Raw genomic sequence first — 18252 nt, 5'->3', positions numbered from 1 at the left:
ATTATTGTCCCACAGAACAAAGTAGTTGATAACAAAGATGGTAGGTTATATTCCATTTGTATTCACAGTTGAACACCTGGGGCTCCATAAGGTTGCATAACAAAAACGGCCCACAAATACCCCTTAATGATTGGCTATAACTCATTTTTTATTATATTGAGAAGCTTGGTATTTTCTTCACCTGTAGTAGCCCCCAAACTTTGTATTGAATCTCCTCAAGTATGCAGTGTTTGAAGGGCTACTTGTGGGTAAATTATCAGATTCAGGATGGGTCAAATGAAGAGGTTGGGAAAGTGTTGAGGATTTGCTGCTAATTTGGATTTGATGTGAAAGAAAAGGAAAATGAGACACACTCAAAGAAATTGGGAAGAGCTGAGCAACTATGAGAGGTTTTGTGCAAGAAATGCCTAGCAATTCTCTCCCTTTGTTCTTCCATCTTTCTGAGTGTGATCATCTTATTTCTCTTAACTTCCATGCACCAATATCTGAATATCAACAATTATGCATGCCCTTGTTTGTGCAAAAAGCCTGGCTAAATTTCTACTCAACATCTTCAGTAAGCTGAAGGTTTATTTAGCATTTGTTGGTTCGTTTGTGAGGAAAACAAAGACCTGATGGGCCCCTGCTATCCAAAAAGGAAACTGAAAAAGACAAAAACACTAAATAAATTTGTATTTATATATACATATACCTGTTTCAGAAGAGGTGACCTGGAAGTTGTCAATATTTACTTTCCTTTTGAAGGTCTGAATAAGAAGTTTTAATACAATTACTTTTCCATGATATTCTTATTTAGGAAGCACTGATAGACAAGGAGATCTTTATATTTATTGAATGATTTATATTTATTGAGTACCAGACATGATGAGGAAATATGGAAATGTTTTATCTACATTGTTTACTCAAGATTTCATATAGAGAATTTCATTCACTAAAAAAATAGAAATTCATTTATCTAATCTTGTCACCTTGCTTGTTAAATCATATGAAATCTCAAATGGTTGCATATATTTTGACAGATGCAACAATAGCTTCAAAAATGTCCAGATATTTCAAAACATAGGTTCAACTCTCACTCCTGCTAGTTCTGTGAAATTGAGCAATTTGTTGAACCTGTCTAAGCTTAAATTTTCCATCTGCAAAATGGGAAATGCCTACCTCAAAATGGCAGTGTGAAAAGTAAATAAAAGAGCACAATTAAAGAACAATTAAGAACTTAGAACTCTGTAACTGACACAGAGTAAGCACTAAATAAGTGAGGGCTAATATTATTTTTTACTACTATATTTTATTATTGTCCCCCACCACTCTCACTCCTTTACCTTTATTACAAAGAATTTAACCTTAATCACAAGAGGACAAAGGGGATATTTTATTTATTTGTGTACCCCTAGTTCCCAGCAAGCTGCCTGGCACACAGTGGGTGTTTAACAAAGGTTTAAGTAAATACTAAAAATGCAACTTTGAATGAAGCAAATTGTTCACTATATAATGTAGAGGGGATTTTGCAAATTAGATGATAATACTAGCTGGAGAAACTTCTGTACACAAGCTAATATGGTAGTATACATATTTGAGGGCTAAAATTCATGTGTTCAAATATTTCAGACACTAGAATTTATCAACCTTAGTACCAAATGTGAACCTTAGCAATATTCCTTTTGAAAACCTCTCAAATTTGTTATACTAGCAGCCATTTCAATTAGAATGTTAAGCATTTTGCAAATGTGTGATTCTTGATTTTTTATACATATTCTTCCATATTTTAGTTAGCTATTTCAAGAAAAAATGAAAGGATTAGTTCATTTTAACTACTAATATTCCATAGCATAGCTTAGAAATTAACAATGAATTGTAACAACTCACCGATTTTCATAACCACATTCATAATTTGCAAAATGCTTCATATTTGGAGAATGTTTTCTGTAAGTTAACAAATAATTTTGATCTATCTAAAGAGACAATTAGTGGCCTTTATTTTGTTGGTGGAGAAACTTTCTTTACCCAAGTCCAGTGTTAGAATATTCATCAAATTCAAGGAAGAAGTGAGAGACTTCTGGGTCACTTGGCCATGTCTACCTAAGGCAGGATTTAAGAAAACAATACAAGGAGCAATGCTATACAATTTCCCACAATAGAGTTATTTAGACATCTCTATGAGAGAATCATATATCATGTAATGTACAGTTTTATTAAGTTTTTAGAAATAGTTTCTACATTTACAAAGTACTTAAAAACAAAATCAGAATTAGTGTAGACTGCCATGTAATACAAAGTAAATTACCTTCTAATCCAGAGTTTTAAGAGCAAGTTCAACTTTCCCAACTACAGATTTCTGGGAGAAGAGAAAAGATTCGTATTAAAATTACTAAATGTCACAGTACAATTTTATAAAATATAAATCATTACTTCAATGACACTGTGGTCAAAAGTGGTCACTCCTTGTCTGCAAATGATTAAAAAATCTGAAGTGTGACCAGGAGTTCTGTATGTACTGTGTGTTCGCCAGGCCTATCTTTGAGTTGGTGGCATTAGGTTTTATTTATAAAATCAAGTATTTTTTGCTAACATGTCTCTTTAGTTTCACAGACTTTAAATTGTTGGTTTAGAGGGGTGTGTGTGTGTGTGTGTGTGTGTGTGTGTGTGTACTGAAAACTGTTCATTTATTATTAGTTAACAGTAATCTTTTTCATTTTATAAGTATTTTCACAATAATTCTTCATGCTATTTTGTCTTACTTGTTTCAGAAACTAAATGAGAATATTACTTGAAGTGTGTGAAGTGTGTCACAATTGGGGAAAAATTATTAGCTTCCATTGGAAATATATTTTATAATAGAATAAAAACTCATGGAACACAGCCCTAATTAAAGCCAAAATATAGAACAATTTTAGGAAAGCCAATTTAATGTAAATTAGTGTATAAAATTTTAAAAACTACTAATTCATTTCTTCTTTGAACTTGCTAATAATGCCTGCTCTGAGAAAGGCATATTGCTAAATACTAAAGAGCAAAGAAAAATGATACAACTCTTTTCCTAAAGAAAGTCTCAGTTGAATGTGACTAAATAAGATGCAGAATACAGAGAACTGTTACTTTGAATGAGTCTTTTATTACACAAAGCTGACTCCTAAATAGTCTTCAGGTCATGAGATACTTTGGAAATAGTAATTTCATTGCCATAGATGATAATTTATGCTTCTCTAGTCTATTATTAATGTATATTTTTCCTATCACAGTCACAGTGCTAAGTATGTAATAATCACTCAAGAGAAAATTATTTTAAAGATTTAATTTTTAGTATCCAATGTAAAGCAACTTAATATACTTCTAAGCACATTTATACATTCATCTGTTTTACTATCAAGTTCTTGTCACACAAAATCAGTGTGTGTACTAATACTAAATATAATATTTTGTTAAATTCTGAAACTGAAAAGTTACATAAAATTTTTGAATGTTTTATAATTTCTCCCTTACAGTTCTACTTCTCTCATTATAGGAATCCCCATATGTTATGTACAAGAAAAATCATGAAATGTTTGAAGGAAATGACAAGTATGAAGGATACTGTGTAGATTTGGCATCTGAAATTGCAAAACACATTGGTATCAAGTATAAAATTGCCATTGTCCCTGATGGAAAATATGGAGCAAGGGATGCAGACACAAAGATCTGGAATGGGATGGTAGGGGAACTTGTTTATGGGGTAAGCAAACAAATCTATTGAAAATTTACTTACATAAACCTGAAGATTTTTTTTCATGTGGGCATATATCAATTTTTAAATGTCTACTGTTGTCTTTTAAATCTGCAGTTACATTCAAAGAAGCATATATGATGTCAAATGTTTCTCTATTTCATTAATAATGCAATTTCCAAACAATGGGAGAAACTAATACTTGATAACTTCGAAAAGATAAAAATTCAGAATACAATGTCCTATGTTATAAAAAAAAAACACTGACATCAGTATCTGCCATGATTATTCTCTTAAGCCTGATGCTGCTATACCATAGACATGTTGTTTTGAGAACTGTTTTGAGAGTTACTTATATCCCTGTTGGTTATATTTACTGGTAAATATCTTTTAAGTTATTGGTGAAGCGATCAGTAAACTATTTTAACATATATTAAAGTATTCATCAATAATGTGAGGTTCGGGCTTCCCTGGTGGCACAGTGGTTGAGAATCCGCCTGCCGATGCAGGGGACACGGGTTCGTGCCCTGGTCCAGGAGGATCCCACATGCCGCGGAGCGGCTGGGCCTGTGAGCCATGGCCGCTGAGCCTGCACGTCCGGAGCCTGTGCTCCGCAATGGGAGAGGCCACAACAGTGAGAGGCCCGCATTCCACAAAAAATAATAATAATAATAATAATGTGAGGTTCTTACAACTCTGCTGAACACAATAAATTTAAACTTAATGCAACAACATCATTTTTTCCTACATAACAAAACACAAAAGCTAGAATTTATTCTATAGTGGGCTTCACATGAAAGCATGTCATGCCCTTCTCTTTGAGTTCACAAGGTATTGAGTGTGTATATTGAAAGCCAAGGGCAAATTCAATGAAGACATTCCTGCCTGAACCAGAACAAGATCGGTCTCTTCAGGTTCCACTGCAAAGTGTTAAAATCAAGCCAACAGTTATCAAATGCTAGTGAAGGTATGATATTTCCAAAGTCCAGAAACCAAACCTAGAGTTCACAGTAAGCTCTATTCATCAAGTAACCAATAAGTCATGTACACTTGAAATGTATTCTGAAATTTTCTATAAGCTAATTCATAGTTCACAAATTTCACCTTCAAAACACATTCTGTCTGATTAATTCTCACAAGACCCCTTTAAAAATAAAGAATTACACAAGAGTCTTCCTTCGCCAGGAAAGAATAAAGGTAGAACAAGTTAGAGCAATACTGAAATATATAGAGGGGCTCACTTTCCGAGCCAGAACTGCAATTCAATAGTTTTGTGGTTCTGCAGCCTGCTTTTCAGACCGTGAAGCAATGAACATTCTCCACACAGTCCAGTATGGTAGCTATAACCTCAGCAGCAAGAGGAAATTTTTTGACCTTAAAGAGCAATTAGTTAGTTTTATATTCATTTGAAAGAACTGCTGACTGGTTAGGTGCCCTAAGTGAGGAAAACAAAATTCGCAGTTTTAAAAAATCACAAAGTACTTTATCACAGGGTTCATCAACAGTTTGATATTGAGTTTTAAGTCCCAAAGAAAAAGGGTTCCTAAAGCATGTGCCCGTTGGTAATATTTTAAACTTTTAGACTTTAAATGTGAACATTAACCTAATTGTTGGACCTACACTAATTCATTTCCTTCAGAAGACACTACTGAGTATTTGATCTCAAAAACTCATTCCTGGATTACCACTTAATTATGAACCGGATAACTAACCAGAGTTACTTTCTAAGACATTTGTTACATATCTCTCCTCTGGAGTCCTTACCAATTTGGCAGCCCAGGCTCACCCCTTGGCAAGGATTCTGACCACATTTTATTGGGAGAATATTGTTTAAATAATGAAAACAGCTGATATGAAGAGAGTAACATAATTAACAACAAAAAACTTGTATCAATAGTACTCGTGTCACAGGCACAGAAAGTCTCAAAGTCAGGCAGTTCTCAGAGAGAGAAGATAACATAATGGTTATTAATGCTTATTCATTCATCAGCCAGTCTGCTAGGGTTTAAATAATCTGATCTTTGCCACTTGAGTTGTCCAGTTTTTTCCCAAAATGAATCTTTTTCCATGTCTCATACACTTTCCACAGATTTGATATTTTCCATTCTGGTGTCTGCAAAGTCTTTACTTGTTTCTCAACTACTTTTTTTTCTTTTTACTGCTAATACTTACATGAAATCCCAGTTTGCAGGGCCCTAAATAAAACTCCATCTATATTCTTATACTCAACAAAGCCAGCAAGATGATTAACTTTGAATCCATTTTTTTTTTACTTTATTCTTTGCAAACTTTGTTACTGTAATTTTTAGGAATAGATTATTTGTGAGACAGGCATATGTAATCTCAGCACACCACCAGGTGGTTACGCCAATGATCAAAACCTCTATCAAAACCTCTAAAGGACTCTCAGGTCCTTTCTGCCTGTCACACCTGCACACTGCAGCAAGTTCATTATATGATCTTCTGTGGTACACTGCTCCAGGGCCTTCTTCTAGGCCCCTCTGTACTTGTGTGTGTATATTTTAACCCAAGGGATTATTTTCTCAAAGCAAGTTCCATGGCCTGCCAACACCAGAATTACCTGTGGTGTGTTAAAATGCTGGTTCATCAGCCTTACTCCAGAGGTCTTTGAGAATCCAAATATTATCAGGTTCTTACAGGAGATATTTCTCACAATTTTGGAAGTCACTGAGAGTTAATGGAACAAGGCAAACACAACATCTCCAATGTTAGCAGAGAAAACTCAGATGTATCCGCTGTTCACTGGCCTCTTTCAAATCACAAATTTCAGAACTTCAAATGTGTCCTCATTGAACATTGCTGTCACACTATCATCTAATGTTTGCTTTCCATTGCATCTAGTTTTATGTGTTGGAGACTCCTTTATTTCTCTTCATGCTTCTCTACTTTTAAGGCTCTTACTCTCATTAGTGGTAACTTGTATAAATAAAAAATCTCAGAAGACACTACACATAACAATGTAGTATGTGAAAGGTGGTATTTCAAATCAGTGAAAGGATGCATTATTCACTTATTCCCACTGGGAAAGCAGGACAATTTTGTAATACATTATCATGCAAAATGCTAGATAAATTATAGAGGGAGCATAGGTACTAGAATAAAATATATGATTGAGATTAATCATGATATGAGAAGGAGTTTTCTAAGCATGAAACCAATGGCTGAAAACACAAAAAGATAATTTTATATGGCTACAACAAAATTTTAAAATGTATATAATGCAATAAAGTACCATGAACTAAGTAATGTAAACAAAAATTGATGACTGGGGGAATATTAAAAACATATATGAAACATAATATTTTTAATATTTGTTTTAAAACACATAAATTAGTAAGCAAAAAAATGAGTACCCCATATGGAAATGGGACAGATTATAACAAGTAGTATGTAAAAAGAGTAAAAGTGGCTATATGTTTTACAAAAAAAAAAAATTCAAATAAATACAATGAGATTAGCAAATTGGTGAAGATAGATGAGAATAAAGATACACAGGGGGTATACAAGGTTCAAAGCCGAAGGTGCTTTCCCACAGTGCTATTTGCATGATCTTTCTGGAGAAAAGTTGGGCAAAACATGTAATGAACATTAAAAAGATTGTTACCATTTACACCAGCAATCCCTTTCTAGAAATTTATTTTAAATAATAAAGATATGTGTGAAGATTTGTCTTCAAAGGTGTTCACATCACCATTATTATAAATTGTGAGAAACTGGAAAAAAATACCCCCAAAACAATAAATTGAGTAATTGTTGATGCTTTAACATGATAAAATATTTGCAATCATTAAAACTTATTTTTATTATATATGTTGAAATAACTCATTCTCTTGAGAAAAGGAATTATAAAATACACTGCTCTATATTATCCCATTTTAAAATAAGAAAAATAATATTCATAAAACAATGTCTAGTAGGGCATATATAAAGTAAAAAATAAGAGTAGGTGAAGGAAATGAAGATAAATTTTCCTAAATTTCTGGTTCTGCTTTTATATACTATTTTTTCTATATATACTTCATATATCACTGTATATGAATCATATATCACTGATATATATCACATATATCACTTCATATATCACTTCATATATCATCTGTATAATGAAAATTATACAGATAATAATAACTATGGGGAAATAACCTCTCAGCAATGATTCTCTGGCTTTTGTATTTTATGTGGGCATTTGTGATGTGAACTAAGTTTATTCCCACTTGAAAGTGTATGCAGTTAATTCTCAGTCACCCAGTGGAAAACGTGACAGCCAGAGTACATTCCCCATGCTAACCCTCCAGTTGCCTTTGTATCAAGCTGATGGCCATTGTATCAATCCAGGGGCCTGAGGAGATATAGAGTGAATGTAAGAGTGGCAGCCACTGTGTAAGAACATATATGTCTGTGTTTCAGATTCCATTTTAATGCCAAATATTTTCCTTTTAAAATAAATAATCAAAAAACCTTTTTTCATTTGTAGATCATGTAACAGTTTACAGTTTTTTTCACCACACTTTATTTCATTTGATTTTAGAGATGGCATGATTTAATAGAAGTACAGTCTCAAATTGCAGAGCTGCTATGATGTGTAAAACTCATCTGAGTCTCAGTTTCATCATCTATAAAACAATGATAAACATAAGCTTGTTTATCTCTTTAAGAAGGTTAAGTGAAAAGCCATTCCAAATATTTAAATCAGCATAGACACATAATCCCTCATTAAATGCTTACTATTGTTTTATTAAGATTTGTTTAACAGATAATTGCAATAACACAATGAGGTAAACAGGAAAGAAAATGTCTTCATTTTAGAGATAGGGAAAAAGGCTCAGAAAAATTACTCAGAATCACAAAATGAAAATGGAAGCTGGCTTCTTATTAATAATATATGAGACTTGAATCCACTGTTTTCCAAAATCGCTTTTAGAAATTGAAAGTAGAAATCAAAGTATGTGAATAGGAAGAAATAAATGCCAGTTTCCAGATTTGTGCGTGTATGCTAAGTCAACAAATATTGTCAAACAATAGGTTTCTTTTATCTCACAAACACAGACTTTATGATAGGTTTTCTCATAACTGGAAAGGAATAAAAAAGAAAAGACTGTTTGAAATTCACAATTCATAATATTAAGGAATGGCCAAGTAATGAATCAGTGGCAACATTCCAAATGAAACAGAAAAGACTGCAAAATAGCAGCAATTCTGGCTAAGAAATTCAGAAATTCAGCCATATGGAAAAACTATCGTGTATCCTCCTCTGCGCCATCTCAGACCCTTAAAGACTAAGGCAGTTATTTGAATTCAAGTTATTTTTGCTTATGTCTACTCTTTTTCTCTTCCTCTCATCTAATTACTAGCACCAATAAAAATATTCTGTGCAATTAAAGTGATATAATATTTTATGAAAACAAATCTGTTCATCTTTGTATTTATCACTGGCCTTATTTATTGTTGGTATTCCCCAAAAAATGTAGAATAAATACATAACTGGTTAACTTTGAATGGATCAATCCAGTACTACTTGCTTCATGAAATCTATTAACCTATATGTTTTCATGTGTCTTTTCTTTTATAGAAAGCAGAGATTGCTATTGCCCCTCTGACAATCACTTTGGTCCGAGAAGAGGTCATTGACTTCTCTAAGCCCTTCATGAGTTTGGGCATATCTATTATGATCAAAAAGCCTCAGAAATCTAAACCAGGAGTGTTTTCCTTCTTGGATCCTCTGGCCTATGAGATTTGGATGTGCATAGTCTTTGCCTACATTGGTGTCAGCGTGGTCTTGTTCCTAGTTAGTAGGTTTAGTCCATATGAGTGGCACACAGAAGAGCCAGAAGATGGAAAGGAAGGACCCAGCGACCAGCCTCCCAATGAGTTTGGCATCTTTAACAGCCTCTGGTTTTCCCTGGGTGCTTTTATGCAGCAAGGATGTGACATTTCACCCAGGTTAGTTTCAAAACCCTTAAGTTCTTCACCAATTCCACAGTAACTCTAAATATTGTGCATAACATCTCTCTATATGTTCTTTTCCTGGAGGCAGAGCATTGCTTGAAACACAGAAAAACCTTGCAATCCCAAATTAATCTAAATATACTCATAACCGATTTTTCCAAATTAGCACAAAGTATGGATACATCATAAAGATTAATTTCCCAATGGAAAAGTAACATATGGAACCCATCAGAATGCTCAAAAATAACTTAGTATTAATATTTCTTTCAGTGATTACAGATGGAAACTAAATCTAAATTCTTAAGAATAGGAATTTATTTTCATGTTGTCTCCTTTTCAAAATCAAATGTTTGTTGTTCATTTGTGAAAATTAATTTTGAAGTCGATTTACATCCCATGTAGCTTAATGGAGATTTCTACCATGGAGTTACCTAAAAGCTGAGTTACTATAGTAGGTTCCAGATATACATTGTTCTATCTAATAATCATAAACAAGCTAAGCAGTAGGCAAGAGTCAGCAATATAAACACTATATTTGTTTTCCTTATCGGTGGAGTCATGGCTCATATCCATAAGGATGTGTTTCAGTTATGTTTGTCAAAAACACAGCCAACCTCCTGTTGCAAGAAAAATACCAAATTTCTCTCAGAAAAATAGCTGAAGACAGGAGAATCTAAGAATTGAATTTAAATAGTGACTTATATTAGCATCGTAAATATATGTATTTTTAAAGAAATACTTCCTCAAAAAGAGACATTTAGGCTACAATGCAGTTTGCATTCCTGTAGAATGTAAGAACCAGGAACACTATAAATGTGCTTAAATTCCAATAACATAGAAATTTGAGTCAATAATCCTCAATGAAATGAAAAGAAATCAAAGCAAATCAAGTAATAGTTTTATGGGTTTTTAAAAATTTATTTGTTTTTTATACAACAGGTTCTTATTAGTTATCTATTTTATACATATTAATGTACATATGTACACTAATCCAATCTCCCAATTCATCCTATCACCACCACACCACACACGCTTTCCCCCCTTGGTGTCCATATGTTTGTTCTCTACATTTGTGTCTCTATTTCTGCCTTGCAAACTCGTTCATCTGTACCATTTTTCTAGATTCCATATATATGTGTTAGCATACAGTATTTGTTTTTCTCATTCCGACTTACTTTACTCTGTATGACAAACTCTAGGTCCATCCACCTCATTACAAATAACTCAGTTTCATTCCTCTTTATGGCTGAGTAATATTCCATTGTATATATGCACCACATCTTCTTTATCCATTCATCTGTCAATGGGCATTTAGGTTGCTTCCATGACCTGGCTTTTGTAAATAGTGCTGCAATGTACATTGGTGTGCAGGTGTCTTTTTGAATTATGGTTTTCTCTGGATATATGCCCAGTAGTGGGATTGCTGAGTCATATGGTAATTCTACTTTTACTTTTTTAAGGAATCTCCATACTGTTCTCCATAGTGACTGTATCAATTTACATTCCCACCAATAGTGCAGGAGGGCTCCCTTTTCTCCACACACTCAGCAGCCTTTGTTGTTTGCAGATTTTCTGATGATGCCCATTCTAATCAGGGTGAGGTGATATCTTACTGTAGTTTTGATTTTCATTTCTCTGATAATTAGTGATGTTGAGCAGCTTTTCATATGCTTCTTGGTCATCTGTATATCTTCTTTGGAGAAATGTCTATTTAGGTCTTCTGCTCATTTTTTGATTGGATTCTTTGTTTTCTTAATATTGAGCTGCTTGAGCTGTTCATATATTTTGGAGATTAATCCTTTGTCCATTGATTCGTTTGCAAATATTTTCTCCCATTCTAAGGGTTGCATTTTCATCTTGTTTATGGTTCCCTTTGCTGTGCAAAAGCTTTGAAGTTTCATTAGGTCCCATTTGTTTATTTTTGTTTTTACTTCCATTACTCTAGGAGGTGGGTCAAAAAGGATCTTGCTGTGGTTTATCAAAAAACTTTTCATTTCTTCAGTGATCTCTTGGTTATTTAGTAATGCATTGTTTAGCCTCCATGTGTTTGTGTTTTCACCGGTTTTTTTCTTGTAATTTATTCCTACTGTCATAGTGTTGTGGTCAGAAAAGATGCATGATATGATTTCAATTTTCTTAAATTTACCAGGGCTTGATTTGTGACCCAAGAAGTGATCTATCCTGGAGAATGTTCCATGTGCACTTGAGAAGAAAGTGTAATCTGCTGTTTTTGGATGGAATGTCCTATAATATCAATTAAATCTATCTGGTCAATTGTGTCATTTAAAACTTGTGTTTCCTTATTAATTTTCTGTCTGGATGATCTGTCCATTAGTGTAAGTGAGGTGTTAAAGCCCCCCACTATTATTGTGTTACTGTTGATTTCCTCTTTTATAGCTGTTAATATTTGCCTTATGTATTGAGTGCTCCTATGGTGGGTGCATATATGTTTATAATTATTATATCTTCTTCTTGGATTGATCCCTTGATCATTATGTAGTGTCCTTCCTTGTCTCTTGTAACATTCTTTATTTTAAAGTTTATTTTATCTGATATGAGTATTGCTACTCCAGCTTTCTTTTGATTTCTGTATGCATGGAATATCTTTTTCTATCCCCTCACTTTCAGTCTGTATGTGTCCCTAGGTCTGAAATGGGTCTCTTGTAGAAAGCATATATATGGGTCTTGTTTTTGTATCCATTCAGTAAGACTGTATCTTTTGGTTGGAGCATTTAATCCATTCATGTTTAGGTAATTATCAATATGTATGTTCCTATGACCATTTTCTTAATTGTTTTGGGTTTGTTTTTGTAGGTCCTTTTCTTGTGTTTCCTGCTTAGAGAAGTTCCTTTAGCATCTGTTGTAGAGCTGGTTTGTTGGTGCTGAATTCTCTTAACTTTTGCTTGTCTGTAAATCTTTTGATTTCTCCATCAAATCTGAATGAGATCCTGCTGGGTAGAGTAATCTTGGTTGTAGGTTCTTCCCTTTTATCGCTTTAAATATGTTGTGTCACTCCCTTCTGGTTTGTAGAGTTTTTGCTGAGAAATCAGCTGTTAACCTTATGGGAGTTCCCTTGTATGTTATTTGTCGTTTTCCCCTTGTTGCTTTAAAAAAATTTTGTCTTTGTCTTTAATTCTTGTCAGTCTGGTTACTATGTGTCTCAGAATGTTTCTCCTTGGATTTATCCTGCCTGGGACTCTCTGTGCTTCCTGGACTTGGGTGGTTATTTCTTTTGCCATGTTAGGGAAGTTTTCAAATAATCTCTTCAGATATTTTCTTGGGTCTTTTCTCTATCTCTTCTCCTTCTGGGACACCTACAATGCGAATGTTGGTGTGTTTAAGGTTGTCCCAGTGGTCTCTTAGGCTGCTTTCATTTCTTTTCATTCTTTTTTCTTTATTCTGTTCTGTGGCAGTGATTTCCACCATTCTGTCTTCCAAGTCAATTATCCATTCTTCAGCCTCTGTTATTCTGCTATTGATTCCTTCTACTGTATTTTTCTTTTCAGTTATTGTATTGTTCATCTCTCTTTGTCTGTCTTCTGGGTGTTTGTTCCTTAATTCTTCTAGGTCTTTGTTAAACATTTCTTGCCTCTTCTCAGTCTTTGCCCCCATTCTTTCTCCAAGATCCTGGATCATCTTCACTATCGTTATTCTGAATTCTTTTTGTGGAAGGTTGCCTATCTCCACTTCATTTAGTTGTTTTTCTGGGGCTTTATCTTGTTCCTTCATCTGGTACATAGCCCTCTGCCTTTTCATTTTATCTATCTTTCTGTGAATGTGGTTTTCATTCTACAGGCTGCAGGATTGTTGTTCTTCTTTCTTCTGCTGTCTCTCCTCTATTGGATGAGGCTATCTAAGAGGCTTGTGCAAGCTTTCTGATGGGAGGGACTGGTGGTGGGTAGAACTGGGTGTTACTCTGGTGGGCAGAGCTCAGTTAAACTTTAATACTCTTGTCTGCTGATGGGTGGGTCTGAGTTCCCTCCCTGTTGGTTGTTTGGCTTGAGGTGACCCAGCACCGGAGCCTACAGGCTCTTTGGTGTGGCTAATGGTGGACTCTGGGAGAGCTCAAGGAGTACTTCCCAGAACTTCTGCTGCCAGTATCCTTCTCCCCACTGTAAGCCACAGCCACGCCTCTCCTCTGTAGGAGACCCTCCAACACTAGCAGGTAGGTCTGGTTCAGTCTCTTATGGGATCACTGCTCTTTCCTCCTGGGTCCTGATGCACACACTACTTTGTGTGTGCCCTCCAAGAGTGGAGTCTCTGTTTCCCCCAGTCCTGTCGAAGTACTGCAATCAAATCTCGCTAGCCTTCAAAGTCTGATTCTCTAGGAATTCCTCCTCCCATTGCCAGACTCCCTGGTTGGGAAGCCTGATGTGGGGCTCAGAACCTTCACTCCAGTGGGTGGACTTCTGTGGAATAATTGTTCTCTCATTTGTGAGTCACCCACCTAGTGTTTATGGGGTTTGATTTTCTTATGATTGTGCCCCTCCTACTGTCTCATTGCAGCTTCTCCTTTGTCTTTGGATGTGAGGTAATTTTTTGGTGAGTTCCAGTGTCTCCTGTCGATGATTGTTCAGCAGTTAGTTGTGATTCCAGTGCTCTCACAAGAGGGAGTGAGCGCACATCCTTCTACTCCTCAATCTTGAACAAATCCCCAGTTTTATGGTTTTAAAACCAGGATTAAGCAAATAAGTTAAAACCAACAGGTGTCACTTATATAATAATGGTTAAGAAGGGAGCATTTTAAGCTAGAAATGCCATTGAAAATATGAAATCTTTCCTCATATTAAGAAAATGTTTAAAAATATTTTGTCACAGGAATTTTAAATAGTCTGAGGGTCCTGTTGAATGAGATCAATTATGATTATGCTCTGAATTTTTTATTCATTTCATTCTCACTTTTCTTCTGCTCACCCACACATCCCTGATAACCAGAGAAATGGTGAAGAGAAAATGTTTTTTTGAGCTCTAACCTCAGTTTTCAGTGCTGTTACACTGCATATTAATAAGTCACATGCTTTGGTCTCATGTTGGAAGTGACAGATAACATTTTTATACCAGTATGTAAAGCACTTTAAGACATAGCTCATCCTCCATTCAGATAAGAAATGGAATATCAATCCAACCAACAAACAAACAAAACATTCTCAACTATGGTTACTTTGAGACCAATCCTAGGTCTTCATGTGGTCCAGCCCCACCTTGGCATATGTCCCATCCATCTTGGCATAGCTCTGACTGAAGGTAAAAACAAGTTCTCTCAGAAGAGCATCTGCCATCTTGTATCAAATCTAAGAGCTCACCAATTGTTAAGATGTATTGCTATTTTATGTGCCACCGAGAGAGAAAGAGTGCTGCCAATCAAACTGTGGTACTGTGTTTTATCTCATCAAACATAGGCTGCATCTTAATTTCAGAGATGCTAAAGTGCAAAAGGGATCAATGAATTTAAGTAAGCATTCCTCTTCTGGACCTGAAGGAAAGGCTTTCTGTTCTACATTTCTGCCAAGTAAGCAATAAAAAGGAAAAGTATTCTAAATGCGGCATTTATACATTCAATATAGCAAAAAAGATGTCAAGTGATACAGAAATATTAGAACCATTCTGAGTAGACTATTCAGAACATAAAATGATGCTTGTAATTTTTATTAAACATACATGGTGAATTGATGGTATTTCTTTTCTTTCTCTATGTTGATTATAGAAAAGAAAATGTTATTATCTTATCCATGTTTAGATCCCTCTCAGGTCGAATTGTTGGAGGTGTTTGGTGGTTCTTTACACTCATCATTATATCATCTTATACTGCTAACCTCGCTGCTTTCCTGACTGTTGAAAGAATGGTCTCCCCCATAGAAAGTGCGGAAGACCTGGCCAAACAAACAGAAATTGCCTATGGAACATTGGATTCAGGATCAACAAAAGAATTCTTCAGAGTAAGTTGAGGGGGAAACTAAAAAGGAAATGTTCATAACTCAAATTCAGGCAAGTTTGCCAATTATTATATTATGGGCTCTAGCTATTATAAGTTTTGCGAACACAATGGTAACTGCTATGTTTAAACATAGCAATGCTATATACTTCTACTTGGATTCTATAATCACTTTAATTTGCAAAAGCTAATTGATTTATTCACATTGCAAGAGGGACCCTTACTAAGGAAAAGTAACAACAAAAAGGTAAATAAAGCAACTTTATAACATAATTTATCCCAAAGATTCCAATATTCGTAATGCTATGAAGATACTTCATCTGGCGAGATTTGGATTTATCTATGCTTTGGGATTTAGAGCATAAAAAAGAAATCATGTTTGTTTTTTTTTTTCAAAGAATACATTTACCTTGCTGCATTTGAATCCCAAACCTTAATTTCATGTTATAGTACCTATATGAGGTTTATTATTCTATAATCTATTCTGTAACAAAGGATTTCAAAGCAATATATTTGCTTTCTCACAAGATAATGGGAACAAGAACTACTAAGTCCTAGCACTTTTGTAAAACATTCTATGATATTGCATTTGTGCTGATTTCTTTGCTTTTGCAGATAAAATTGTTCAAACTGATATAATTACGTTTCACATATGGATATGGTTCCTTTGACTTGCCATCATGATGGCAGTTATTTTGGAGGTTTTGGGGGTTTTAGCTCTTTGTACCACTATAAGGATGAATTTTTTGATCTGTGAATCTCTTTTACTCTGCTTTTACTTAAATCCAGAAATTTCACAATATGTGATCAGAGATAAGGGGTAATTTTGTGACTTTAGAACCAAAAAACTAAAAAGCGGTCAGGGTGAAATTTTCCCAAATATTTCATTAGGTAATTGTGGCATCTTATACTTAACATCAACTGCTTAGAGACTACATATTTAGTAATTTAGAAGACAAGATGTGTTTCACTATTTCCTAAACTATTGTGTAAAATTAATGATATCCCTTTAAAGTAAATTCACACTTATATACAGTACTTGGGAGACTACATTTTCATTTTAAATGTGTATATTTATTGTTTTCTCACTCAGCTTGGAAATTAAAAACAACAAAAGATACTACTCCTTAAGCCAGCCTTAACTTTCATGCACTTGAATTTCAATAATATTCCTTTAAAAAAATCAATTATAGTATTCTTAGGTATGACAGATGTTTATGTAACACTAAATCAGGAACAAATCACTCAAAAATTGTGCCAAACCCATCATTGCACATTGTTTAAAAAAAAACCAGACAGTGAACATCTTTGTCAACAATTTCGAGCATTGCTAATAGATATAAAATTTTTAAATTAATTATAAACTATTTGTAGACTTTTCTAAAACTGTGAATAATAGTCATGACAATATATTTTATTAATAATATTCTATGGATAAACTTAATTAGTCAAATTTTTTAACTTACTGAGTGCATCCCAATCTCTAAAGCTTAATATAGTAACACACTGCTCTAACACGTTTTAGCATAATTTCGGTACTTTTCTGGAAATCTATGTTTCCACCCAAAAGAAACTAGCTAAAATTTAGTGACTTTGACTAAAAACCATTATGTGTATGCATCAAAATACAATATAAATTTGTGTTATCATTTGCATTTTACTGAAAAATGATGACTGATTTTCATGTAAATAAAGCAGATATTTGTAGCTTCATCATTTTGCCTTGAGTGAGAAAGGGGAAAAGAAATATCATATTGATTCCCTGAAAATGTTTCAAAAATAACTCACTGTAGAGCTCTTTGGCACCAAGTACATTGAGAATGTTATTTCTAATCTTTATAGAGTTTTTAAAATCTGCTCAAGTTTGAAAAACTAATGAAGTAGGTAAGAGAATATATTGATTAGAAATATAGGAATAAAGAAAGCTGCTTCCTAGATACAGAGCCTCCCATATAAGTAGTGTAGTCACCATGCCCTGTTTCCTTTCTGTGCCACCAAATTATAGTTTTAAAATTGAAAGAGTGTTATAAGTATAGGTATTTATGTTGCAGAATAGTTTGAACCCTAATTGGACAAGAAAATAATTTTCCCTGGAAGCATACTTCCAGGAATGCATAAATTTGAGTTATCTGATAAAAATCTCCTTCATTTCCTACCTTACAGAACGTGAAACAGAACGTGAAAGGTATTTTTGTCCTTGTCAAAAATGTTTTCTTATAGGAACACAGTAATGGTACATCTATCAGCTTCACTAAACTGCCTCAGGCAGTTACCTATACTCAGCATTTCAAAAAATGTTGCAGTTGTTCTGGAAAAAGAATTAGGCCATGGGGGAAAATTACAACAGGATTCAACTGTTGCCTTGGTTTTGTACCATTATGAAACTTGATGTGTTTCATATTCTGTGCCGCTTGTTAAGCATACACATAAAGGCATTTAAAGGAATTTTGTACTTGTCACTTAATGACAGGCTTTTTTAAAGGTACTTTTACATTATTATAAACCTGATTTAAACACACTGATTTTCATTTCAGTGCAAATTTTATCCTGTACCTGTTTCAGTCATCAGTGAAGTCATGAATACATAAATAAGATGGATTAGTATTTCAGGGCTTATAATGTTATCAAATAGTACATTGATAAGCTCTTACTG

The 18252-nt window shown here is 34.2% G+C and overlaps 1 protein-coding gene across 2 annotated transcripts in view; it reads left to right on the top strand.

The window, feature by feature from the left end:
• The window catches only part of GRIA4 (glutamate ionotropic receptor AMPA type subunit 4), a gene marked incomplete at its 3' end in the record, with an annotated part of 515808 nt that overhangs the window by 450123 nt on the left and 47433 nt on the right, over window positions 1–18252 (top strand). For both annotated transcript variants that reach the window (XM_081240207.1, XM_081240208.1), the window contains exons 10-12: window positions 3503–3709; window positions 9291–9661; window positions 15405–15603. In XM_081240207.1, coding sequence (XP_081096333.1) covers window positions 3503–3709; window positions 9291–9661; window positions 15405–15603 — 777 coding nt within the window. The remainder of the gene's footprint in view (window positions 1–3502; window positions 3710–9290; window positions 9662–15404; window positions 15604–18252) is intronic.

The sequence above is a fragment of the Mesoplodon bidens genome (assembly GCF_964165515.1).
Source record: "Mesoplodon bidens genome assembly, chromosome: 7".
In the NCBI taxonomy this organism is placed as follows: Eukaryota; Metazoa; Chordata; class Mammalia; order Artiodactyla; family Ziphiidae; genus Mesoplodon; species Mesoplodon bidens.
The sequence above is the reverse complement of the archived record's forward strand: the minus strand, read 5'-3'. Positions and strand labels throughout refer to the sequence as shown.